General features: G+C 37.2%; 3 protein-coding genes across 5 annotated transcripts; 2 read left to right on the forward strand and 1 right to left on the reverse strand.

Moving 5' to 3' along the window:
- The first annotated feature begins 926 nt into the window (after positions 1 to 926).
- On the forward strand, positions 927 to 18,439 carry LOC131310399 (uncharacterized). Of its 3 annotated transcripts, none has more exons than XM_058337388.1 (9): positions 927 to 1,054; positions 7,327 to 7,617; positions 7,717 to 7,815; positions 7,912 to 8,010; positions 10,504 to 11,010; positions 11,165 to 11,314; positions 14,386 to 14,505; positions 16,057 to 16,491; positions 17,376 to 18,439. In XM_058337388.1, exons 1-8 carry the CDS (start codon positions 1,045 to 1,047, stop codon positions 16,488 to 16,490), a joined length of 1,710 nt encoding a protein of 569 aa, XP_058193371.1. In that variant the 5' UTR covers positions 927 to 1,044; the 3' UTR covers position 16,491; positions 17,376 to 18,439. The 3 variants fall into 3 exon arrangements, with proteins under 3 accessions (XP_058193371.1, XP_058193373.1, XP_058193374.1); XM_058337390.1 differs by having other exon boundaries at positions 16,159 to 16,491; XM_058337391.1 differs by lacking the exon at positions 927 to 1,054 and having other exon boundaries at positions 7,563 to 7,617; positions 7,717 to 8,010.
- Positions 17,382 to 17,987, forward strand: LOC131309373 (ankyrin repeat-containing protein ITN1-like). Its single transcript, XM_058336027.1, has one exon. It carries the CDS (start codon positions 17,382 to 17,384, stop codon positions 17,985 to 17,987), a length of 606 nt encoding a protein of 201 aa, XP_058192010.1.
- A 2,267-nt stretch (positions 18,440 to 20,706) lies between the features above and the next one.
- Positions 20,707 to 22,238, reverse strand: LOC131309374 (aldehyde oxidase GLOX-like). The gene has a single exon (XM_058336028.1). It carries the CDS (start codon positions 22,204 to 22,206, stop codon positions 20,707 to 20,709), a length of 1,500 nt encoding a protein of 499 aa, XP_058192011.1. The 5' UTR covers positions 22,207 to 22,238.
- Between the last annotated feature and the right edge of the window lie 5,153 nt (positions 22,239 to 27,391).

Raw genomic sequence — 27,391 nt, forward strand, 5'->3', positions numbered from 1 at the left:
ATCTTCAACCACCAAACGGCTGATCCGAGCCGTCCAAAAATTCTATAAAAAAAAAAAAACAAGGGGCCCTCGCGGGAATCAACAGCATCCGATGTGTATAGAGTGCTTAATCTAAACTCCCTATTTTTCGTGTAGAGTGCTTGATCTAAACACCCGCGTGGGCCCCTCGTTTTTTTTTATAAAATTTTTAGACGGCTCGGATCAGCCGTCCTGTAGCCGGAGACGGCCAGGCACGGCCGTCGGTATGGTTTCGATGGGGAAGCTATCGGTACTGATAGCCAGACTCCTCAAAAAAAGTACTTATTTCGAAATGAATATTTTTTTGCAATTTTCAAAAATTTAAAAATAATGAATTTACTGAAATCTAAAAATATGCATTATGAATCTTGTTTGAAAGATCTCGATGAGATCTTTTAAACGATGTAAAAAAAATTAAAAATTCATTTTGGTAAGTGCATTGTTTTTAATTAAGTTCAAAATTTGAAAATAAGTACTTACTTCCTCCATTTCAAATTGGATGATAATTTTTGATATTTGTGCCAATTTCAATTCCTTATATCTTTCAACATGAATCTCAAAAAATATGCAATATATATGGATCTTGTTTGATAGTTCTTGATTAGTTCTATTATATAAAATTTTCAAACTCTTAAAAATATTATAAATTAAAAAATATAAATAATAAAAAATGACACAAATTTTAAAAATTATCATTCTTTTTTAAATTTAAGAAGGGTGTGGAATGGTAAATTAGGCCAAAATTGATTGTCACAAAAGAATGTCTGTTGGCCCACATGGTATTAAAGCAAGAAATCATTTATAGATGTGTCGGTGGACGCCCTTTTTGACTAGGAGGACACCCTTTTTGTGGTCAAACGGAATAGTCCTCTCTTCACTCTTATCCTTATGGGTAGATGAGTAAAAATGTAGGGAACTAGGGAAGAGGTCCTCTCGCTGCCCGTGACTGTTTTTCCTCAGGCTATCCCTATCTGTTTTTCTCCAAAAGAGTTCAAGTAACTCTTGGATCTAGAACGGTTCTATCTAATGAATCGAGGTACGTCAATTATGTTAATGTGTTTCTGCAATACGTATGTTAGATAGTAAAAATTCATGATAATTCTAGATTCTAATATTACTTGGATGGTTCATTATATGTCTGCAGTGCACGATACCTAATTCCTCCATCTTCGTCTGTCATCTCTTTATTCATTTTCTTTCCCCTCTCTCTCTCTCTGCGAGACAAACAAAAGCAAAAACATGGTTCTCTTCATACCCATAAATTTTAAAATATTATTTTATGGGATCTTATAAAAAATCAACTTAAACGGATATCAATAAGTATTACTTTTGAATTTTTAAAGGAGAAATTGCTCAACTGCCCAGTTTTGCCCATACAAATCTAGAAATAATACTTATCGATATTCGTTGGAGATGATTTCTTATAGGGTCCTATAAAATAATATTTTAAAATTTATGGGTATTTTTTTGAAATTTTTTGGGATCCGAAATAAGTCCCTCATAAAATATCGTGTAACTATGTAGAGTACTTATCTTTAGTGCGAAACGAATTTGCTATCCTCAATGATATTTAACCTTGATCGATGCACAATTTAGACTGTGTTTCAGAAACACAATACGAACTTATTTTTTGTGTAATAAGAAGGCTTGTTCAGAAAAATAAGAAGGCTGGTACTTATTTTGGAAGAATTTATATAGGTACCGACCGGCCGGGGAGGGAAATCGTACCGGCGGTTGCGCCGGGCCGTCTTCGGCCACCGGACGGCCGATCCAAGCCGTCCAAAAATTCTGTAAAAAAAAATGAGGGGGCTGACGCGAGAATCAACGGCATCCAAGGTGTGTAGGGTGCTTGATCCGAGCACCCCTTTTCCGTGTAGGGTGCTTGATCATATATACAAGGAAAAGGGATGCTCGGATCAAGCACCCTACACACCTCAAATGCTGTTGATTCCCAAGCTGGCTCCCTCGGTTTTTTTTTATAGAATTTTTGGACGGCTTGGATCGGCCGTCCGGTGGCCGCCAGTACGATTTCCCTCTGCCGGCGCCCATTATCATAGCAACAATCTTATTTTTTGTATAAGGCAATTTCAAGCTCAAAAATCATGTGTTTACGCAAATAATTTTCCTACCACTATAGATCTTGTTTGATAGATCTCATTGAGATCTTCAATACGATGCAAAAAAAAAAAATTCATTTACATTATTTTTGAATTTGAAAATGTGAAAGGAACTTTTTATTTGGATTTTGTTGAATGATCCTTCTTTTTTTTGAATGAGAAGTGGCAAAATAAGTATTTATTTTTTAAGAAGGTTTCCGGAACAGAGCCTATTAGTATTGAATGTGAAAAATGCATTAAAAAAGGAAGTTTAGATGTGAGGAAAATTGCGAGAGGAAGTTTGAAAGTTTTTTTCCCTTATCAAAGTGAAAAACGAATGAAAGGAAAGATGAATTAGCTATAGCACGGATGAGGAGAATAAATTTTTGGCATCACAAATTTTACAAAAAAAAAATTGTATCTCTTCGGGTTTACACCGATGATATATTCCTTATCATATTACAATATATTGGGTTCCACTTCACTGATCAAAGAAGTTGAAAATTGGAACTTTCGATGTCTCATTTTAACTTTTTGTCCTCTGCTTTTCTTTTGCCTTTTTTGAATACACAAAACCGTCTTCATTATCCCTTTATTTTTTTTAGTGAAAAACTTCAAATGATCTTCAATTTATTACACGTTCAATACTTGCGCATGGTGCATTTTTTTTCTAAGCAAAAAGATTTTATTAAATTTTGAAAAAAAATATAAGGATTAAATGGATCTGAAGCACACCGGCACAAACACCATCCAAGAACCAACACCAAAGGATGACAAGAAACCAACCGCACCAAAAACCTGAAATAATGAGAACACCCAACGGGCCAAGCCTAACACAAAAAGCATTACAACCAAACCTTCACAAAAATCACCAAGAGAAAAACATGACTAAGCACTAACACCCGAAAGCGAAAAAATGACCCAACATCTACACCCATACCCGAACGCCAAAGAACAAACACCATCCACTATATTTTTTGTAAGGCCCATTCTGGGTCTCACATAACAAATATTATTTTCAAAAGTAGTTGAGTAATTAGTGTTATGACGTACATATACGCAGTAAAAACAAATTCTGTTAGGGGTGCAGACAACCTTCAACAGTGGTTTAGCTTGGGGTGTGGGGGCGGAGCAGTTCGGGGTGCAATTTTAGGAGCACACCGAACTGCAGCGAAAATGATATTTCAAGGACTTGTGGTGTAATTTTCACATAGGACCCGGCCTATGCAGTTTGTATGTAATTAGGTTAACGTGTTTTTAGAGAAAAACATAGAGAGGCGAGAGAAAACATAGGTTTCAAAGAGATTGCAAGAAAACTTGTACTAGCTTTTGATTCGATTTCATAGTGGACTGGTGTGGCTCCCATGGTTTTTCTTAGCGTTGAGGTTATTCACATATATCTTGTGTTCTTTCTTTTTTTATTCGTTACGCACTATTTCTGTTTGCTTGCGATTTTTGTGATTCTAGTTTACAAGATCCGTAGGGCTTTGTGAGTTAAACAGGGAGTTCAATTCCTAACAAATTCCCCAGCTAGAAAATGTCATATATATAAAAATTTAAACTTACTCAAACAAAGTTTAGGCATTACAAAGGTAGTGTTCTGTACCGCTCAGGGGATGTCGAGGGTTCGAATTTGAGCGGCAGCAGATGAGAGGATTTTGAAATTAAAAACTGATGTATTAGTTACACTTTTGAAAATTAATCTCAGATTCCTTGTTCGTTTTGGGGTCTTAACATGATTTTCAATAAATTTTCTATATCTCTCTCTACTCATTACTTTAAAAAAATTCACCCAAAATTTTTTTCTCTATCTATCATGGTTAAAATTTGTGATCAAAATGAATTTATCGCAGCCGTATAGACCACAGTTTTCAATCGAGATTAATTAGTAACAAAAGGTCACAACTAAAACCCGTGATCGAAAATGTTTTTTTTATCACGGAAAAAAGTATGATTGAAAAAGGGACATATAATGCTGATAAAAAAAGGGGACATATAATCTCACCCGGAAAGAACAAAAAAATCACAACTAAAAACAAGTATGATCTTTATACTTTATTGTAGTAGTTAAAGCACTTTTATATTTAAACAAATTGGTACGATCTAGTGCTGGGCTTGTTCAGCTTAATAAGTCATTTAGTTTATTTTTTGTCCTTATTCAAAAAAATTCACATTTTTTAGTTTTTCGTTAATTTTTTTAGAATTATTGCTTTGTCATGATGAGATAAATCTAAAAAGAAAAAAATTACGATCGAAACCCAATTTTTTTAAATAAAGATAAATATAAGTCAATAAGCCAATTTTTTGTCTTTATTCAAAAAAAATTATGTTTCTGTTGTAATTTTTTACTTTTTAAATTTCTCTCGACATGACAAAGCAATAATCCTCAAAAAATTGACGAAAAACTAACAAATGAGAAATTTTTTTTGAATAAAAACAAAAAATTAAGCCAAATGACTTATTAAGCCTAATAAGCCAACATTTGCTTTGAACAAAAGTGTTTTGATATGGCATGGATTGGTATACGATAAACACGATTTTTTTTCACGGCTGTTATAATGACTCGCCCTAACTAACCTGCTTAATCCTTATCCTAAATACGTGGCTCAAAAAGTTAACATCGAATTATTGTGAGAACCCACCATAGAATAAAGTCCCACATCAGGGATTCCTTAAACTATGAAATGATATATAAGGATTCAGACCAATTATTGTATAACTTGAGATTAATCTCTTGAGCCACGTGATTTGGCGAAGGGTTGGCAAGTCAGCTGGAGCGGGTCATTGCAGTTGGTATCAGAGCACAACTTTGATCTACATGATTGGGATCACCTCTAAAATCTGGTATGAGCACACTGATGTACTGTACAGAACTAAGTGTCACATTATGACCACTAGGAGAGGGTTGCTGGGCCAATGCAACGAGAATGTTGCATCATAAGGTGGAGGAATTGTGAGAGCCAAGGCCACCATGAGAATAAAGTCCCACATTGGGGATTCCTTAAACTATGAAATGATATACAAGTGATTCCGATTAGCTACTGTATAATCTGAAGTTAACCTTTATAATCATATAATTAGGCGAATGGCTAGCAGGTTAGTTAGGACGAATCGTTATAGCTGAAGTACTTAACAAACTCTACCAATGAACAGTTTGAGACCACAAAATACAAACCGGAGGACAGGATCTTAATCCCCAAAAGTCCCACTCCAAATTTTGATCCCTCCTCACGTTAGATATAAATATGGAAGGGACGCACCTTCGATCTCCTCGTGGGCTCTTGTCGATATAAATATGGTCCGTTCAAGCTAAGGATGGTAAATTGAACCCAAACCTACTAAGAAACCTAAACCTACCTATTAAAAAATAGACTCAACCTAACCCATTTATTAGTTGGATGAGGTCCACCATACTGTATTCCACTAGTTTGTGGCATTCCAAACTGAGAAAACGAAGGTACTCCAAACGGTATTCCACCAGATTGAGGCATTCCATACTGAGGAACTCCATATGAAGACAGAGGCATACTAACTTGAGACATTCCAAAAGACTGAGAAGGTCCTCTCCCCTGGAATCCAGATATTTGATCAAACATAGAAGGCCTATAGTAACAAAAATTGGTGATGTGATTAGATTTTCCACAAATATCACAAGGTCTCCTTGGAAATCGAGGTCCTCTATTAAAACCTCTTTGGGGTCTGTGAAACTGATTTGAAAACATCATGTGTGGAGACAGAAGCTGAACTTGTGAGCCAAAAGTATTCTGAGAAGGAGAAACCATAGGGAAACTCATGGGAACATCAAACGATAGAGGCATACTAGACTGAGCAAGTAAAAGTTGTTGCGTAGATGATGATCCAGGCATAGATTGAGTAGCTACCAAAGCAGATGCAGATGCATGTTCAGTACTAGGAGTGCAGTCTTCATCATCATCGTCATTAAGCATTTGACTGTCCTCACTTTTTAACATCATTACCAATTCTTCAAAGGTAATAGTATCTCCTCTAGTTCGTATTGCAGTTTTAAAACTCTTAAACCCTTTCTTCAATCCACGTAAGGTATGAAATACAAGATCATCATCTCCCAAAGGATTACCAGCCGCCTCTAATTTTTGTGCAAATTCTTGAATCTTGTCCAAATATTCCTCCATAGTAGAGGTCTTTTTGAAATTATACAGACGATCTTTCAACTCATGTACATGTGTTCGAGATAGAGAATTATATCGCCTATTCAGAGAATTCCAAACCTGAAAACTATGTTGTAACTCTAAAACATAGGGCAAAGTAGATTGAGACAACGTAGAAGTCAAGCACGATAGCAGTTGAGAATCAATGAGTTTCCATAGGGCAAAAGCTGGATTTGATTCCAATTCACCTTCAGTATTTCGTATTTGAAAAGGAGGACATTCAACAGATCCAACCAAATAACCAAGAAAACCATTGGCAGTCATCACGTTTTCGACTTGAGTTTGCCACAACAAATAATTCGAGTTATCTAGCTTGATGTTCACCAAAGAATTAAAATTCGATACTAAGAATGCCAGAGAAGGAGGAAGAGTAACAGTTTGCGAAGACTGAGAACTCGGAGCAGTTTGAGAAGAAGTCATGGTGAAGTGCAAATACCTTGTGAACGAAGACGATTGAGCAATCAGCAAGTAGAAAAATGAAAAGGAGTGGTCCTCTGGATCGCTAGACTTTCGTCTCAAGCTCTGATACCATATAGAAGAAACCCTAATCGTCAAGAATAGAAGATAGACTTGAGAGAGAGAAAGGAGAGAAGATATTCATTTCTCCTTGTTTTTGTCAACTGAATCTCAGCGTTCCTTTTACAAAGATATATGTGCCTCAACTTGAACGTGGCCAGCTGAACCCCAAACTAATGCTAACTAATCTGCAACTAATCAGTTGTAACTAACTAACCACTTATTAAGCTAATTACACTTTAGTACAAAACAATCACATAAACTCATCTGAGTCCTAGCTAATGGGTTCTGCTCACATTTATCAGTAGTAATAAATTTTTGAAATCCATTTATGTTACGTGGGTTCAAAGTGTTAATTTTGTGCAACATAATTGTGTTTTGAAAACATATCAATTGATATCCGATAAATATATCTAGCTACTTGAAACTCTCCCGTAACTCCCACTTTAAGAGAAGTGATAATTTGAAGGGGTTTTTTTTTTTTTTTCTTTCTGTTTTTGTGTGTGCAGAGGTAAAAAAAGAAGGCAGCGGAGCATTGACCGGAACATCGAAGTGCTTGCCCATGACTACTTCTTCCATTGAGGAATACGAGAATCCAAGCCAAATTCCAAAACCAGGGAATAGAGTATTGATGGGGAGATCGAAAAGCTTGCCCGTGGCTACTTCTTCCACTCAGGAAGAGAATGCGAGCCAAATTCCAGAACCAAGCAACCGAGTGTTGATGGGGAGATCGAAGAGGTTGCCGGAGGCTACTTCTTCCACTCAGGAATACGAGAATGCGAGCCAAATCTCAGAATCAGGTAGTGTAATTAACGTAACCAATAAGAAAATTCTATGAATGCATTACTTCTTTTTCCTCTTCAACAGTTAATGTTATTAAGTTCACAAGCTTGGTATAGAACAAGGCAGCGGAGCATTGTTGGCGAGACGGAAGATCTTGTTCGAGGTTACTTCTTCCGCTAAGGAACACGAGGATGCGAGCCAAATTTCAAGACCAGGTAGCGTTAACCTAACCAATAAGAAAAGAGTTTGAATGCCTTACATCCTTTTCCTTTACGACAGTTATTGTAATTAAGTTCACAAGCTTGGTGTAGAACAAGGCAGCGAAGCATTGATGAGGAGACAGAAGAGCTTGTTCGAGTTATATTCTTCCGCTGAGAAGCACAAGGATGCGAGCCAAATTTCAAAACCAGGTAGCGTTAACCTAACCAATAAGAAATTTTGAATATGCCTTGCATCCTTTTCCTCTTCAACAGTTAATGTAATTAAGTTCACAAGCTTGGTATTCTAGAGATTGAGAAATTTTTCCTCCATAGTCCATACCCAGCAGCAGTAATTATTTCCTGCCCCGGAACAAGTGGAGGGAGCAAAATTTTTACTTATTGGGGCCCGAATCATATATATATATCGGGGCGGTTTAAGGGACACCTAAAAAAACACGTAAAAAAATACCCTAAATCTCAATCTCATAGTTTCCTATCAAATTTTTATGATCCGAACCGTTCAATGTGTGCAGAATGTTATTTTAATGGTGCCCACGAGAAATTAGCAAAAAAAATGACCGAAAAAGGCTTGATTTGAGCAGTTTTTATTTGAACCGTTCGGATCAAGTCCTTTCCGGTCATTTTTTTTACTGATTTCTCGCGGGTACCCTTAAAATCACATTTTGATCACATTGAGCGGCTCGGATCATCAAAATTTGATGGGGAGCTATGGGGTGTTTTTTTAGGTATTTTTTTGGATGTCTCCGGAACCGCCCCGTATATATATATTGCTACTATTATAGCTAGGGAGGATAAACATTTTTTTTTATCGACAAAAAATGAATTTTATTAAAAACGGAAAAAGGGAAAGGGGATCCAACAAATAGTTGGACAATATACCATAAGGACAAAGCCCATAGCATCCAAGGGTCTATCAGGGTCCACTGCAGATAATACAATAAAGATCAACCTAGACACCCAAATAAAACAAAAAAAGCCCAAAACCCAAACCAAACCACAAAACCCTAACCTACAATGGCAGCCACCGCCGTACAAACCACCGGGGCCCAACCTCGCCGTTAAGCCCAGCCGGCGTTTCCTAGATGTAGAAACCGGCGGCGGGACCCAGCCTACGACAATGAAAGCCAAGGCAAGTCAAGGCCTGAGGGCCAAACCACCACCACCACCATCAGCCAAAAACACCGAACAACCCCTACAATAAACAATTTTCATCAGCAAGATCACCACCTCAGAACGATGAAATGCCAGCCCCACGCCCAATTGAGAGCTCAGACAGCCGCTGACCGGAATTCGGCATACAAAAGACGACCAAAGCATTACAACCATGGGAGCCACATCCACCCCACTACCACTGGACTGGATCATCACAAATCAAAACCGCCATCTTCACCGATCATTTTCTGGAATAAAGGATAACCTGCAAAACAGAATTAAAACAACTAACGTTACACCTCCCACAACCGCACAAGCGCCCATCACCCACACAATCCAAATCCAGACCCAGCGTCCACCAAAACCAGCCACAAGATCGACGAGGAAACGGCAAAAACCACCTCGCGCCAACCTCCACCTTCCCCAAATTTCCACAGCCATCCGGCCGAAAAGAAAACAGAGCCGTTAGGCAAAACCCCGTCCGTCCATCAACAGTAAAACGAGGAGGGGTCAGATCTACCCCATCATCTCCGACCACCGTCGGACCCAAGGGAGGCGGGTGTCAGGGCGGCGACCAACCAGGCGAGCAAGGAGGCCAGAGACGGCAGCAAGGGCAGTCGGAAGAACATCGAAACCTAAAAGAAGAGAGGAAGGAGAGAGAGGAAGAGAGGAAGGAGAGAGAGGAGGAGAGGGGAGGAGGAGGAAAAACGGACCCGGGGGAGGAGGGAAGGAGGGCACCTCCCCCCAGGCGGCGGCGGCTGAGGATGAGCCCTAGAAGAGAATCGCCTCAGTTTAGAGAGAAAAGGAGCTCTGGGCCTTTTTTTTTCACTAAAAAAAAAATGGGAAAAGAATGTTAATGGAGGATAAACATTAAGGACTCTTCGTTTCCTCCTCCTCCCTCTCTCGCTCTCTAATGAACAATACGAAGATTATTGTTGGATTAGTACGCTAATTAATCTCCCCTCTAAATAGTTAGTTTATTGCTAGGGCTCATATTAGTATAAATATGGGTGTAGGTCTAAGGGTTATAAATTCAATTATTCAACTTTTCATAAATGATATTTAGAGTTTCTCTGTTATTTTCTTTGTGCTCGAGGTTGCTCGTGGATTCGAGTGTTTATCTCATTTGGATTAGTATGCTAACTAATCTCTTCATGAATTCCGTTACGTTAGATTTTTTTCTTTTTGTTATGGTCATATCCAATTAAAAGAAAATCCAAACTCAAAAGCTTGAATAAAAAAAACTACGTATTTCGATCATATTTTGTGTGAATTAGAGAAGGGCAATTTTCTCCTCCCCTAACTCATGCACCAAGTCTCAATGTGGTAAACCCTACCAGAGAGATTTGGATTTTCACCCTAGAAGCTTTTTTTTTTTCATATATAATAAAACACTTATTATTCAAATATACACCAGATTTTTATATTGTTTATTAGCTTATGTTAATCATAATACGTATTCTGATACGATTCATAAAGTATAATAAACGATACACATATAGTATGTATCCCAATTTAAAAACACTGCAGAGGATCAAGGTGATTACTGGAGATACATACCACTTTATCAAGCTGCACTCCGAGGAGATTGGGTGGCCGCCGAAGCATTCTTCAACCAATACAAAGACGCTCTCACAGCCCAGATCAACAAAAATTCAGAGACAGCACTTCACGTAGCGGCTGGGGCGGGAAGATCATCAAAGTTAATCTATTTTGTAGAAAAGTTGGTGGAAAGGATATCACGGTTATCACCAGAGGCACTAAAAATTCCCGACCATTTCGGTCGCACTCCCCTCCACGCTGCCGCATGGGTTGGAAACACTGAAGCAGTGAAAATCCTTTTGGAGAGAGAGAAATCTTTGCTAGATATCAGGGCACAAGTCTGGTCTGCCCTCGACATGGTCGCTAGAAATGCTAAGAAGGACACCCTTATATATTTACTGGAGGCCACTAAGGATGATCCTTTATCTAGGCTCTTCCCCGATGACGATTCTGCTGCTCATTTTCTGGTTCAGGTTATAGCATCCGGATATTATGGTGAGTAACACCCACCCTTCTTGAATTCACACAATTCAACAGTATTTATAGTGTGGGTAATACTGTTCCACGAGTTTATGTGCCAGTTTCGTAAATTATTGATCGATCGGCATGGATTATTTATTTATTGATAAATTTTTCTTTGCACGAACAGATATAGCTTTGAATTTGGTTGAAAAATATCCCAGTTTAGCTACCTCAATACGACCGGATGGTGATTGTGGATTGAAAGCATTAGCTAAAAAGGTTTCTGCATTCAAGAGCGGCAGTAATCATCGTTGGTGGCAACGCATAATCTACGATTGTAAGTTATATATATATATATATATATATATATATAGGAATCGGTTCCATCCACGTAATTTTTGACACACCATCACAGCCCTCGATTTGTGTGGTTGAGATTAAACAACTTAAATGGGCCTCACCTAATCTTCCCTCTTTCACGTCATTTCCCCTCCATCTCCGGCCACGATCTTCATTGGCGAACCCATCTCCGGCGAGCAACCCAGCTCTCTCTCTCTCTCTCTCGCACACCACGCTTTCTTTAACCAAAGCACTAGGACAAATTTCGAGTTTCAAAAAATGTTTCCTCGAGGAAGTAATTATCAGATAACTATTAAAACTAAAGAATGAAATCGAACAGAGGGGTATAAAGGGTACTAACCTACGAAGAAAAATCATTAATTCCAGAAGTTAAGTGATATGGGTTGGATCAATGCCGATGGCCAAGAAAAAAGCCCTCATCTATGGTTATTGAAAAGGATTGAACTTCTCTCTGGACTGGACGGTATTGGTCCCATCAGCCCCATTTTGATAAACCATTCGTTTACTTTGTAACCCTCAATGTGTGTATCATCTATAAGAAATAACAGATTGATCTGGAAATGGGGTCGCCGGAAAGAGGGTTACCAGCTTCGGCCCCCTTTTTCTCTCTTTAAAATGTATTTTTACGCCAGGGTTGCCGAAAATAAGATCATCGGAGCTGCGGTTGCCGGATTAAGTGGCCAGAAAGGGGAGGGGGGAGTCAGCCGATGGCTCATGAAAGGAAACTACTAATCGCCCCCCCCCCCCCGGTGTCAGGCCCCCCCCTCCCCCCCCCCCCCCCCCCCCCCCCGACACTCCCCTCCTTCCCCCTTTCACCCCTCTCTCTCTCTTTCTCTCTCCCTCCCTCCCAGCACTTTCCCTCTTATTTGATTTTTTTGTTATAAAATTTTAAATACTAATAACTTGTTTTTCACGTATTTTTTTAATAAATTTTATTTTTGAAATCTACTCAACAAAATCTATCAAACAAGCCTAATATTGATAGTAAAATAATATAAAATAGAAAAATTATATGTTTTATGTAGTCTAAACTGTTTAAAGAGATTGAAAAATATGTTCCAAATTTCAATCCGTTTTTTCGTAGTTTAATTATGACCATTTAGGATAAAATGAGCAGAACATTAAAATCTTTCCACCGGTTCAAACAGATTGAAATTTGGAACACTTAATTTTTTTAACATTTTTAGACAGTTTATATATTAAAAAATATAGTTAAAAAATTAAGTGTTCCAAATTTAAATCCGCTTGAACCGGTGGAAAGATTTTAGTTTCCTGATCATTTTATCCTAAATGGCCATAATTAAATTTTGACTCTAGGACTCTCGTTGATAAGCCCTAAGAGATATTTGATTCTAAGAGGCCAAAAATTCATTATGACCATTTAAGATAAAATGAAAAAAAAACAAGATCTTTCCACCGATTGAACCGGATTGAAAATCGGAACACTAAAATAATTTTAAATAAATAAAAAAGAAAAAAGATACAGAATATAAATATTATTAATTAAATAAATAAATAACAAAAAATAGGTTCTCTTTGGAATGAAAAGGTTACAAAATTAAGGTTGAAAGTTGGAAAAAAATTAAGTGTTCCAAATTTCAATCCGTTTAAACCGGTGGAAAGATTTTAGTTTCCTTATCATTTTATCCTAAATGGTCATAATTACATTTTGATTCTAGGACTCTTGTTGATTAGCCCTAAGAGATATTTGATTCTACGAGGCCAAAAATTCATTATGACCATTGAAGATAAAATGATAAAAAAAATAAGATCTTTCCACCGATTCAACCGAATTGAAAATCAAAACACTAAAATAATTTTAAATAAATAAATAAAGAAAAAAAATACAGAGTATAAACATTATTAATTAAATAAAGAAGAAATAACAAAAAAATACGTTTGGGTAATTGGTTCAACATTCCAAATGCATCATATGCATGCATGCTCAGGCAAATAAGAAGTTGAAAAAATCTGGATATAATGAAAGAATAAAACAATAAAACTTAAGAGATAAAGTAATTTGAAAATAACATGAATCCAGAAATAGAATAATCAAATTACGACAGATCATTGAAAGTTTACCAGAAATACAAGAAATGCAAAGAACCAAAACTTGTGGTAGTTTAATATTGACTAAGTAATGAATATAGATCCGCCGGGACAACAATTTCATATTCATATTCAATGTTAGACTTATTTGATAAGTTTTGTTAAGTAAATTTCAAAAATATAAAATTTATTTAAAAAAAATACGAGATTCCAACCTCTTTAAACAATTTATGTATTAAAAAATATAATTAAAAAATTAAGTATTCTAAATTTCAATCTGTTTGAATCGGTGGAAAGATTTTAATTTCTGATCATTTTATCCTAAATGGTCAAAATTAAATTTTGACTTTAGGACTCTCGTTGATTAACCCTAAGAAATATTTGATTCTACAACTTTCTTAGGGTTAATCAATGAGAGCCCTAAGGTCAAAATTTAATTATGATCATTAAAGACAAAATGATCAGAAAATTAAAATCCTTCCACCGATGCAAACGGATTGAAATTTAGAACACTTGATTTTTCAGCCTCTTTAGACAGTTTAAACTACCATAAAAATATAGTTTTTCTGTTTTACATTATTTTATCATCAATATTAGGCTCGTTTGATAGGTTTCGTTGGGTAGATTTCAAAAATATAAAATTTATTTAAAAAAATTACTTAAAAAAAAGTTATTAACATTTAAAATTTTATAACAAAAAATAAAATAAGAGAGAGAGAGCTTGGAGGACCAGGGGTAAAATGGAAAATTAAAGGGGACCGTGTCAGGGGGCCTGACACGGGGGGTGCGATTAACACAACTCCTCATGAAATTAGGGAGAGAGAGAAGATTTGGTGAGGTTGAGTGTGTGCCCATTTAAGTTGTTTAATCTCAACCATTTAAATTAAGGACTGAGACAGAGCGTCAAAAATTATGATGGGTGGAACCGGCCCCAGTTCAGATAGTCCATGTTTAGCCAATTTCGAATCTCTAACATTATGTAATAATGTGTTTTGGTAGACCTTGTGACAACGGAAGAAAGTACAAGCCATATTAGAGGTGACATTGAGAATGCCGTCGACGAGCCGGCAGTTACGCGCCAGAGATGCAAACATTTGGTGGAATACTTCTACACTTTAGGTTAGTTATGTTAATTTTGTGGGAATTGATTTACCTTTGCACTCCTTTTATTATTGGGTACTGTTTCTTGTCTTCAAATAATTTTTCATATTTATATGTTATCAATGTAACCAAGGATGGAGCCAAGGATTCTAGTGGTGGCGTCCACCACGATAAGAATTTTAGAAAATACAATTACTATATGTAAAAATAAATAAAAAATTATCCCAACTTATATAGACCTGCCAGCACTGGTTTTTTATTTTTTATTTGGTATATACTAGTCCTTAATTCTCTATTTTTTTTTTCAAAAAATGAGACTCAATGAGCCAAAGTAAAATAATATAAAGGATGAGGTTTAATTAATGGGAAAAAAAACTCCACACTTTACCTTTTTTTTGCAAAGTACTCTATAAGATAAGACAAAAAAGAAAGAAAACAAAACCTAAAGGTGTGCACTGTACACGACTTCAATGCCACCAGTAGCGGTCGTGTGATATACTCGTATCGAGAGACGGATCACCACTCCCATTGAGACTTCCAAAAAATTAAAAAAATCATTTATCGTTTTGTGTTTTGTGTGGATTTCTCAAACTCCATTGGAAAAATGTTAGTCTTCTTCAATTTTTGAATATTCAACTGAAGTTTTTGAAATTATTGAATGTTTTGAATCCCTTGTTGAGTTTGTAAAGACTAGATTGCACACTAAGATGGGGGATAATTTTCTGGCAAATTTTGATCACATACATTGAGAAGGACATAGCTAGAAGTTTTGACGTCAATTCTATCATCGATACTTTTAACGACATGAAAGAGCGTCGGACACAATTCAAGATGCCTCACTTTAGTAGATAAATTGAATTAAAGTTACTATTTTTTCGTACTCTATGTGCAAATGACAAATATCGTTTACTATAGGCGATGACATTCATATCGTAATGCGTCTTTTTATTTTTTTTAGTGTACATTTTGCCACTGCTAGAGTAAAATCCTGACTCCATCCTTGAATGTACCTATGACCATAGGTACTCGTTAATTTCGGAAATGCATACAACCTATAACACAAACTAGTGATTTGATAAATTTATTAATTTTGAGAAATTTCTCAATTTCTTAAAATTCTGAGAGACTTAATTTCTCAGTTTTTTAGAGATTAAATGTCAGAAATCTATATTTTGGACAGATTATCTACTCGTATAAATTTATTACAGTTCGTGCCTTTATTATATGAGGAGTGTCCTTTGATAAATTTAAAATAATTTTCATCGCATCTGTTGTTTATGTAATTTTCCTTCAGAGGTTAAAATCGTCTTAGAGCTTTTTTTTATGAAAGTTCTTGTTTTTTATTTAGAGCTGAAAAAATTGAATCTGTGGAAAGTTTTTTTTTTTTTAATGAAAATTGTAATTTTGATTGTAAAGACCTCACAGACAGAAAAAAAAAATTGATTTTGATGTTTTGTTAGGATAGGAATTATTTTTAAAAAAATAAGTCCCCTCACCGAATCCCCCTTTTAATTAACTAGAGGCAACATCAAATTTTTCATTTTTTTTTTTTTATTTATGGATATGCAGTGCCTCCTATTAAAAATATCCACGACCAAAAGAAGATGCATCTCCAAGCTCTTAAATTGGTCAAACGTTTGTGTGCGGGAGTTAAATCTCTAAATAATTCAGGCGCTTACAACTTGCGTGCAAAAGATGCACTCCTCACGGCCGCAAAATTGGGGATTCACGAGGTCTTGGAAGAAATTGTGGGATCATTTCCTGATCTAATTTGGGCTACAGACGAGAGAGGTCTGAACTTATTCCAAATAGCGGTTGTAGAGCGTCATGCGAATGTCTTCAACCTCATATATCAGATGGGGGATAATCAACAACTTCTAGTACAAATGAGAGATCCTTCTGGAAACAACCTCTTACTTGGCTGGAAAACTAGCACCTCGAAACGAAAACAACCTGGCTATTGGTGCAGCTCTGCAGATGCAACAGGATCTACAATGGTTTAAGGTAATACTATGTGTATGTCTATATTCCACTTATATAAACTCAATCTTTTTTTCTGAAAAAACAACTAGTACCATTAATTCGTTTAATTTGAAAATACGATTTCCACCATTTAGTCTTGGCAAATGCTATACAATAAATATCCATACTGGACCTGTATGATAAATGGCCATCGAATTTAGTTTATATTCATACGAGCTATATAGACAATATTAAATAATTGTAGGAAAGTTAATAACCAAAATTGAGTCCCACATTGATTTTAGGGTCCACACTTTGTTTTAATGGAAACTAGCGTTGTACCTGTTCAATGTACAAGACAAAAAAAAATTACATTGGTGTTTTTTGCGGACCTGTGCATCGAACGGACACAACACTAGTCGATTGATGAGAAAATAAATTTTTTTAATCCCGTCTTCAATGCACGCTAGCTTTGTTCTCATTCTAAGCACTGGAAGACATATATATCTAAGTTTTTATGAATTACTATATAGTTTGAATAAAATCAATTGAAATTAATTTTAAAAAAACCACAAATTGTAATATTTATATATATTTTTCATCTAATAGAACTCAACTCTCTCTCTCTCTCTCTCTCTCTCTCTCTCTAAAAAATAAGAAAAAACAAAAAATCTAGAAATTTAGGGATTAGAGATTGGAGCCTTTAATAGGCAAAACACATTTGCTTATTACATACACATTTGCTTAGTACATTGATTGATTGATGCATATCTTTTAAATTCGAGACGGACGAAAGGGGTGTATACCCGGTACTATCAAATGTGGGTGTTATAGCACGAATTGGAGTAGTACTACTTTGACACTGTTAACCAATCAAACATTGCAACATATATATCCTTCGTTTCAATCTTTTGGCTATCATACAGGAAGTGATGAAGTTTGCAAATCCCAGAGATATAGATTGGCTAAACGATGATATGGAAACTCCTGCAACGTTATTTATTAGAGAACATGAGAAATTAAGAGCTAAAGGAGAAAAATGGATGAAAGAAACAGCAAACTCATGCACAATTCCGGCAGCACTCGTTGTCACTGTGGTATTTGCGGCTGCAATCCAATATCCAGGCGGGTACAATCGTGATGGCCTACCAAATTTCTCTACAGCAGTGGCATTTTATATCTTTGTTGTTTTCAATGCAATATCTCTATTCGCATCAACCACTTCTTTGTTGGTGTCCTTGTCCATCCTCACCTCCCGCTACAACCAAGATGATTTTCACCATGCTCTTCCTGAGAGGCTGGTAAAATCTTTGTTTACCCTTTTCGTCTCCATTACATCGATGGTGGTAGCCTTCATTTGCGCACTCTATATTATGCTTGGGAACAAGCCTAATGCAAGGATACTTTGTCTAGTGGCCGTGCTAGCAAACATACCAATCCATTTCGCCTGGCTACATTTACCCCTCCTTCTAGATCTCATCACACCAACATACTGCCCTCGAATTTTCGGCAAACAAAGTGATCGTCCCTTTTATTGAGATGAAACAGCCCTTTTATTGCATGTTATTGAGATGAAACGACCCTTTTATTGCATGGGCGACATGAAATGTCTGCCAATTCTTCAGTTGCTTTTATTGATCTTCTATTGATAGGAGAAGTTGAAGAAAAGTAACTTGAGTTGCTTTACTTAGCAGCCCATGAGAAGCACATGGTTTACTGTTCAACTTCAGAATTGAAGACTTTTCAAGCTTCCGTAATATGTTTTGAGATTTGCTCAATAAATGTGAGTTTATCACATCTTTGTTTTTTCTCTCTTGCTTAGCCTATAAATAGGCTTGTAATTTGAATATGTAAGTATGCAAAATTGCAAATAAGAGTAATCAAAGTAAGAGAGAGACTATAAGAGAAACCCAGTGACACTGTTTGGGACTGGGTGAGGAGAGAGAAGACGGAGAGAAGAGTGTTAAGTAAATTTGGTTCTTGAAAGTCATTCTTGTGTTGCTCTGTTTCTTGTGTTGCTCTCCCTCTGTTTTCCCTTTCTTGAATCTTGGACTGTGTTTTGTGGGATAGATACAGAAGCGAGAGAGATACAAAAATAGGGGAATCATTTGTACTCAGTTGGATTTTATTATGGGTGGGTAGAGATCCAAAAAGTAGTTTTCCGGCTTGTTAAATATGAGAGAAGAAATATTGAATTCGATTATGAAACTGTACAATGGGGCCTTTATTTATACAAGAGGAAGTAGCCTAACTATGGAAGGTAATCATCCCAATTATAATCACCTTATTTGGTTCAACTTTTTGAAAGTTATTTTTGATGTGATGAGTAGTAATAAGTGGAGAGAGATAGAGATAAAAATGTATTGAAAAACGTGTAGAGAGAAAAATGAGATGAGATAAGAGTTGAACCAAATAAGGTGAATGAAATCGTAATTAATTACAATCAAATCTCAATCTCAATATCACGATATGATTTAATATATGCAAGGATTCTAACATTCTCTCAAACTCAAGTAAGTCTACCAACTTGAGTTTAAAAAAAACCCAGAGAAACCAAGAACAGCCAAGTCAAGCCAAGCCAAGAGAAGATAGAGAGAGAAAAGATTAGGAGAACAGCCAAGAAGAAAACCAGAAGAAACCAAGAAAAGCCGAAAAACGAAGAAGCCAGTAATCGAAAAGCCACGCTGGTGAAGAGGCATAGTGGGTGCAGGCAACCGAAAAGTGTGAAGGAGATTGACAAAGTAACTAAGTGCCCGGCGGATGGCAATAAGGCTTAGGCCGCCCGTCAGGAGGCGAATATCCGCAGAGCTTATGTCTTATAGCTCTGATACCATGTTAAATATAAGAGAAGAAATATTGAATTCGATTATGAAACCGTATAATGAGGCCTTTATTTATACAAGAAGAAATAGCGTAACTATGGAAGAGAATCATCTCAATTATAACGAAATCGTAATCAATTACAATCAAATTTCAATATCACGACATTATTTAGTATATGAAAGGATTCTAACATAATGGAAAATATTTTAACTCGTTTGAAAGGAAACACTTCTCCTCTTGCTAGTTATGGTCCATAGCCATATGGAGTTGGTGTGCGCCACTTTTGTTGACCCTGTGATCTAGCATGGAGTGACGTTAATGTTTTGGCGATGGCGCTATTTTATTTAAGAAACTGATTTTCGCGCTTTCTTTTTTAACTGATGGCGTTCCATTTTAACGTGAAGTTACTACTAATTTTCCTTTGTGAACGCATAATCGCATATAGTGCAGATCCAAACGCGGAGAGAGAGAAAGAGAGAGAGAGAGAGGGATTTTAGCGCAAGAGTTGTGAAAATGAAAACGGCTGAGTATATGTTTATAAATGATGAGAACCCTAAAACCACAATGACAAAATTACCCTCTGTTCATTTAACGCAAAATGGATGGATTGAAGTGTTTTTCCTGTACCGGTAAAAAAAAAAAAGTGTTTTTCCTGTGAACATAAAGTTTTGATATTATAGCATTTTTTTAAAAAGGATTTAGAATAATAATTTGAATAGTTTAATGATAATATAATGTGAGGGTAATTATTGAGATTCAAGTAGTATGATGAATTGTAAAAATTTTATCAATTTCTAACTACATATAATAGTAGTAGCGCTAAATCTGAAACGGTACCTGATAACTGTCTGGTATTGGTACGGTACGTACTGTTTAAGAAAACCAGTACCCAAGCCAGTACGGCATTCAAAACCTTGATGTAGTTATGTCTACCCAAAAGAGATAGGGAGAGAATCATATGACACTAATAAGAAGCATACTTATGCTTTGCTTGGGGGCTTAGAGCATGTACACCAATTGTAGCTAAAATACCTAGTTAAAAAGTGTAATTTTCATTTTACCTACCCACTTTTTACTTGCACACTACATCAATCTTCTCTATTACCCTCTCTATCACTATTTAAGAATTATATAAAATAAAAAGATTTTACTGGGTTTGGTTCTTGGAGGAGAGAGAAGGAGAGGCTTGCATCAGAGATAATATTTGTTTATTTTTTTCCTTTGCTACAATGCCTAGTTTCTTTTGGAGAGCTACAGTGGTTTTTTGTAAAATACCTATGTTGATAGCTAGGCTGGTGCAGCCTCATTTTTTCTCTATTTAACCTAAAAGTGGAATATAGAGAAATTGGTGTACATGCTCTCACCTTTCGAGCAAGGATGGCATATTGTCTCATGAGGAAAGTCCACTTTGACCCCCTGTGGTATGGGCCATCCTTACCCAGGCGTAATTGATAGTACACAAATTGAATATATCATGTAAAAGTAGAATTCTTCGGAAATCATATGACCATACAATATCACGTTATCCATCGCCTCAACGGATACGATCTTAGGGCGTAGGGAAGAGTACTCTGGGCCCATGTACGGCGGCGAAAACGCCTCCAAACTCAACTCCGTCGGATAAAACGCCGTGAAGTTATACTTAACATGGGGATTACTCCCACCCACTAGAATCCTGCCATCTGGCAACAAAATAGCCGAGGAGTGGTACAATCTCGGAATGGCAGAAGGGTTCATCACTCGAAACCTCTTGCTGGGGTCGGATTGGGTCGGATAATAAAGAATCGAGTTTAGAACCGGACCGACCGCATCCTCCCACCCGGCCGTCCCGTTTGAAGCACCGTTAATGATAAGCACATCACCCGTAGGTAAAAGTATCATATCCGACATGACCCGGCTCATGGGCATTCGCTCCATGACCCATTTCGGATCGAACTCCGAAACCCTCAACCTCCCGCATGTTCTAGAACCTTCCACAAATACTCTAAACTTTTCGGACTTATAAAACGCAAAATTCGGCGCCCCACCGCAAATCATCACCTCCGCCTCCCGTCCTCTCAACGGCAGTAAAACCGACGATCCTGTTGATGGATAGTTCCTTTTTTCACCGGGGATCGCCGGAAACTCTCTAACAACCCGATTTTTTGAGAAATCGAACGAGATCAACCTCCGATTGGCGAAAATGAAGAGGGTTCCGTCGGGGAGCAAGTGCAAGAACGGGTAAAGATTGTTTTCTTCGAACCTGTCCCTTGTTGAGTTCAAGAAAGGGAGGGAGAATATCTCGGGAGGGGTATTTTGGGGAAAGAATTCGTAATTGAATTGTTTGCGGCCGCCAACTACGATGACGCGGCCGTCCGGCAGGATGTGATTGGTGGCGTACCATCGGCGGACTTTCAAGTCGGCCGGGAGTTCCACCCAGTCGGAATCGTCGCCGTCGCCGTCGCCGCCGTTTACGGCGGCGTAGTTGGTGGTGGAGGGGGTGAAGAGGCGGATTTTGCGGTCGCCGGAGTTGTAGCCGCCGGTCTGGACGAGGGTGCCGTCGGGGTGGACGGCGCCGGAGGAGCACCAGACGTCGGTTTGGACGGTTAGGGGACGGTAGGTGTTGGAAGCGACGTCGTACAAGACGGAGTGGGCGGAGCAGTCGAGCTTTACGACGGCGTCGTTGCGACGGCGGGATTTTCCGGTCGGGAGAGAGAGATTTGACGTGCCGAAATCGGTGCAGTCGAAGATTACGACCTTGTTGTTTCTCAGGAGTTGCATGTGCATGGCTGAGACGCCAATGGATTTCTGGAGTACGGCCCACCGTCCTCCTTCGTTACCACCCGGGCCCACCGCGTACAACGGCGGTGGCGTTGTTTGGGACTGGGTGAGGAGAGAGAAGACGGAGAGGAGAGAGAAGAGTGTCAAGGAAATGTGGTTCTTGAAAGTGATCATTCTTCTTGTGTTGCTCTGTTTCGTGCGTTGCTCTGTTTTCTCTCTCTCTCTCTCTCTTGAATCTTGGACTGTGTTTTGTTGGATGGAGTAGATAGATACAGAAGTGAAAGAGATACAAAAACAGGTCAATCGTTTGTACTGACTGAATGGGATTTTAATTTATGGGTGGGTGGAGATCCGAAAAGTAATTTTCCAGCTTAATTTTTAATCTCCACGTACAGGAAAATGTCTCAACTTGTTTTGAGTTATTTGATAGAGAGACCAAGAAGAAAAACCAGAGAGATTTAACATACGCTTTGCACCCTTACACTTTACACTCTCCGCCCTTTACTTTTTAAAATTTCAGTCAGAACCTCATAATTTCAGTCAACTAGCAATGTCCCCCTATCGTTATCTGCCGTGTAGAAAAGTAACGGAATTGGTTTTCTAATGCTTTTTCTACGCACAACATGACTGCAGTGGCTGCACGCGTTCTTTTGCTCAAGGAAGATGTCAAATTAAGATAACGCTAATGCTAATATCCGCCCAGAAGGCGGACGATGGTGTACTACACGCGCATCAATAAAGCGTCAGTTCCTGTGCTGTGTCTGAAAGTGTATGACACGCGCAATAAATTGCTTTACAGCTATTGAGAATCCTGCCTTTTCAATTGACAAAATTACAAAACTAACCATTTACCCCTGAATTGAGAATCTCGAGAATTACCGTCATGGTCCACGGCTCCACTTCACCTCAGGAGTCAGAAACACATCTAAACAGAGGTAAAATCATGAGTAGAAAATTTCAAAACTAAATTGTGGAGTCCACACGTAACAAAAATCACAAAAAAATTTAACGTATTTTACCATATCATTTTCACTAAAAAAATACAAAAAACTTAACGCATTTTACCAAGTGATTTCCACTAACAAAAAAGTTTTTACCTACTCAATAATTTTTTCACTCACATACCCAACAAAAAAAATTTTACTACTAGAAATAACTTGACATTTCTCAACAATTTATTAATTACCAAAAACACCTAACAACTTTTCAACCTTAAATAAAAATTTATATATTTTTTACTACTGGAAACACCCCCTAATACGCGCCACTTAGTAGAAAATTAGTTGATTTGTCCTTATTTAAATTTTCTTCACATTTGTTAGTTTTGCGCCAAACTTTTGTGGATTATTGATTCATTTCGACGAGAGAAATCGGAAGAGGAAAAAAAATTATTTCGGCTAAAAAATGATTATTTTCTAAAATATTCGGGTAAAAGTAAAAAAAAATTATTCCTTCGATTCCACTCATCAAGATAGATCAATAATTCACAAAAATTTAGCGCAAAACTAACAAATGCGAAAAAATTTCAAATAAGGAAAAAACTAGCTTATTTTCTTAAAAGTTTAGGAGAACTCAATCAACTTATTTCACTTTTTTTTTTGTTGCTAAAAAGTAGTTATTCTTCAAAATACTTGGGTAAAAGTAAAATCTTTTTACTCTTCCGATTCCTCTCGTCGAGACAAATCAATATTTCACAAAAGTTTTGCGTAAAACTAATAAATACGAAAAATTCAAATAAAGATAAAATTGAGCGGAGAATTAATCAAGCACTTAAGGATGTCTATCTAAACTGATTTTTTACAAGTTTTCTTAGAAAAAATATTTTAAACAAAATTGAGCGACTCCAATTATTTATACGAAACTTCAAAATAATTTCCACACAATGATTTGTATATTTGGTATGAGTACTGCTATGTGTACATATGTAATGTGTATGCTATGTAGATATGGATTTTATAGGGTCCACCTCAGATCCCACAAAAATTATTCGAATCGTTTATTATTTTTAAAACATTTTTTTATGAAAGGACCCATAAAAAAATTCTCTCTTAGCGTCAGTTCACTGGGATTAAAATAGAAGGACCCATAAAAAAAAAAAAATCAAAAAGTAGCCGTGAACATGCAAGAACAAAAAGTAGAGGTGAACAACTTACAAGAGGTCCGTACAGGGTAAAGTTGGAGGGCTATTTTGGTCATTTACTTTCTTTCTTAGTTGAATTTTTCAGCTTTCACTCTGGCGCTGCAAAAAGTACTGTCCATTTGCCACGGAACTCGCGCCCATAGTCAGCCTCTTGGGCGGAGAATAGAAGGACCCTTAAGATAAAAGATGGGGAAGCCGCCGGAAGCAACAGCCATGTTTATGCCTTAGAATACCCCGAGCCACTTCTTCATTTTGCCCTTTGTTCAGGGGAATTCTCTGACCCTGCGGTATGAAAACCCTTTACGAGAATTTCCTTTCAGTACATTCCTAATAGCAAGATTACCGCTTCAATTTGGTTTTTTTTTTTTTTTTGGTTTAATTTGGTTCCACGAAAACATGTTCAAATCTACGAGGCAAAAAGCGAGTTCCAAGCTCTCAAACTAGCCAAAGAAGAGTTCGTGCAAACTAGCATCTACGGAGTACATCAAGAAGGAAACAACTTCAAAAAAATCCTTTAACTACTTTGCTAAGGACAATCGCTCTAGCTCTATCGGAAGTCCAACACAAGGCTATCATAAAAATGAATGAAGGGTAGATCGTTGACAATTACATCCACTGGTTACCATAGAGGTCAGCCTATAGGTACTCTCTTTTTTTTATCCGCAAGACCAGAGCTATGGATAGCTTCTGGTCTCCCCGTGCTAACTCTAACACCCCCACCAACCCCCGCTGATGTATATCGCCGTGACAAAAAAAAAACCTGTAGGTACTTGATGCATAGAGAATTGGTTGGAAGGAATAATATCAAGTTGATCTCTGTAAACTAAAATTACAAATTCTAGAAAATTATGAATTTTCACTATCAAATACTTTATATTTGCGAAAATACACGAAGGGATTAAGTTACTAACCTGAATTCATGTAGATATGTAAGATAAGAGATCCAAGCTGATTAATAAAAGAGATGATGAATTCAATCCGTAGTGCAAGAGCAAAGCAACCTCTTGGGAGAAAGAATTTTCTCTCTCTTGACCCTCTTTCTTAATATTCAAATTAACTTACGTAGATGTTGTAAGTCTAGAATTTTCTATACCGGGTTGAGAGAGGATCTCCTTCTCAAATAGTTTAAACCTCATCTACCCATCATAAATAAGTATAGCAAATTATTTCTGAATCTAACCATATATATTCATTCCAGAGACACCACCACAAACACTTGCATGTGATGTCTGCTATTTGGTAACATGCGAGACATAACCACTTAATGGGATTTCTTACAGGGAAAACCTCATGTGAATTAGTAATTCATAGATAAGTTTCTGCATTGGATTGCGTGCGCCAACGACCTATTGTCATGTTGCTGCGATTTGTCTATGGGGCTGTAGGTTTCACGCTTGAAAATGGCATGAACGAAATAGTATTTTTTTGAAAGCTGTGTGATTCAGGTTCCTCACAGTCACGTTTGATGATTTTTGCCAAGCCCTTTGAAGGTCCAGCTGAATGTGAGAATGGACTAAAGACCATCTCCAACCAAAAGTGGTTTTTTAGTAGTACAACTATTCACATGAACTCTGATCATCATTCTTATTTCTGCAAAACTCCATCCATTTCTTTCCAAACCATACTTTTCCTCCAGAATTCAAAATTCAAAATTTAAAAAAAAAAAAATTGTTAAATATATGGATGATTGGTCTCGTTTTAAGAGCTCCGTTACTGAAACGACATCACATAAATTAGGTGAACCAATACTTGTGCGTTGGCATCTTCCAAGCCCTTGGATTCAACTTTTAATGCGTTGCCAGCTTAAGAATGAAACCACCGAAGATGTTGGGAGAGAGATATTTGGAGAGGATCTGGACCGAAGAACAGAGACGATTTCATGATTCCAGTAAACAAGTCCATGCTATTTTTTGGTAAATTAGGCGCATTCCTTGCTGGTAAATTTTGGAATTGGGCCGGAGCTTGAAGGAATTAATTAAATGGTTTTTCTGTACCAGCATGTAAATGGCCCATAAACATTTCAGTTTACTACTATGCTTTTTTTTTTTCCCAGACGATAGGATACTGGTACTACCTCCATCCCGAAATGTTTGTCGAGGCCGCAAAACGAAAGGACTCAAAAATAATGCACTTCTTTCAAGAAAAAATTCAAACTTTTTTCATAAATTAAAAGAACCCATTGATATCTAGTGAATTATTGGAAAAAAAAATATGAATTTTTCTTACAAAAATTGTATTATTTTTGCGTCCTCGTTTTACGGACCGGACAAATATTATGGAACGGAAGGAGTATGTTAATAGAATTAGATTACCACAGCAAGGCAACATCATCCCATCAATTTAAACCTGAACAAACGGGGCGCCTAACTGCCCACTCATAACCGCTTGAGCTATAGCTTGTGCTATTTACTATGGGGAGAAAAGAAAAGAAAAAATTACAAGATTTTGCGTCTAATAGGTGCTCTGTTCAAATTCCTAGCTCCACCACCGTTAATACCATATAAAGTTTCCAGGCAGAAAGGTAACAAAAAGTCTACGGTTCCCGACCAAGGGATCTCGATGCCCTGCCAGGCCCATTCCGGCCACCGGACGGCCGATCCGAGCCGTCCAAAAATTCTAAAAAATACGAACGAGTGGGCTAATATGAGAATCAACGGCATCCGATATGTGTAGATGCATGATCCAAACACTCCATGGTTTTGTAAACATATATATACAAAACCATGGAGTGTTTGGATTGTGCATCTACACATATCGGATGCTGTTGATTCTCACGAAGGCCCACTCTTTTGTTTTTTTTAGAATTTTTGGACCTCTCAGATCGACCGTCCGGTGGCTGTAGTGGGCCCGGTGGGGCGTCGGGATCCGATCGAAATCCCTTGGTCGTCGGGAACTGTAGCACCACTCGAAAGGTAAATATCTCAGTAAATAGGAGTAGGTCCGAAGCAAAATCATATACTATCGTAACGGACAAGAATGCTATCATGAACATAAGACAGCATATATAGTATCAACAAATACTTTTTTGACCTTAATACCAACCTAAATCCAAACCAAGAATTTTTCCAAACTAGTAGTATTTGTTTTTTGCACGATTTCCGTAGATTTTGTGAAGGTTTATATGAAATTAAAAGGTACTGGAGTATAACATTTCATCAAAATATCTTGATAAAACTGCTTGCGGAAATTTTAAAACATAAAACTACAAACAGAACTTAA

This window comes from Rhododendron vialii, chromosome 12a, assembly GCF_030253575.1.
Source record: "Rhododendron vialii isolate Sample 1 chromosome 12a, ASM3025357v1".
Classification (NCBI taxonomy): Eukaryota; Viridiplantae; Streptophyta; class Magnoliopsida; order Ericales; family Ericaceae; genus Rhododendron; species Rhododendron vialii.

Bases quoted from the DNA above. Each gene is read 5' to 3' on its own strand.
- LOC131310399 (XM_058337388.1), top strand. The intron at 7,816-7,911 runs GTAGCGTTAACC...AGCTTGGTGTAG, and splicing joins GAGCCAAATTTCAAGACCAG to AACAAGGCAGCGAAGCATTG. The intron at 14,506-16,056 runs GTTAGTTATGTT...ATGGATATGCAG, and splicing joins GGAATACTTCTACACTTTAG to TGCCTCCTATTAAAAATATC.
- LOC131309373 (XM_058336027.1), top strand. From the start codon at position 17,382: ATGAAGTTTGCAAATCCCAGAGATATAGATTGGCTAAACGATGATATG.
- LOC131309374 (XM_058336028.1), bottom strand. From the start codon at position 22,206: ATGATCACTTTCAAGAACCACATTTCCTTGACACTCTTCTCTCTCCTC.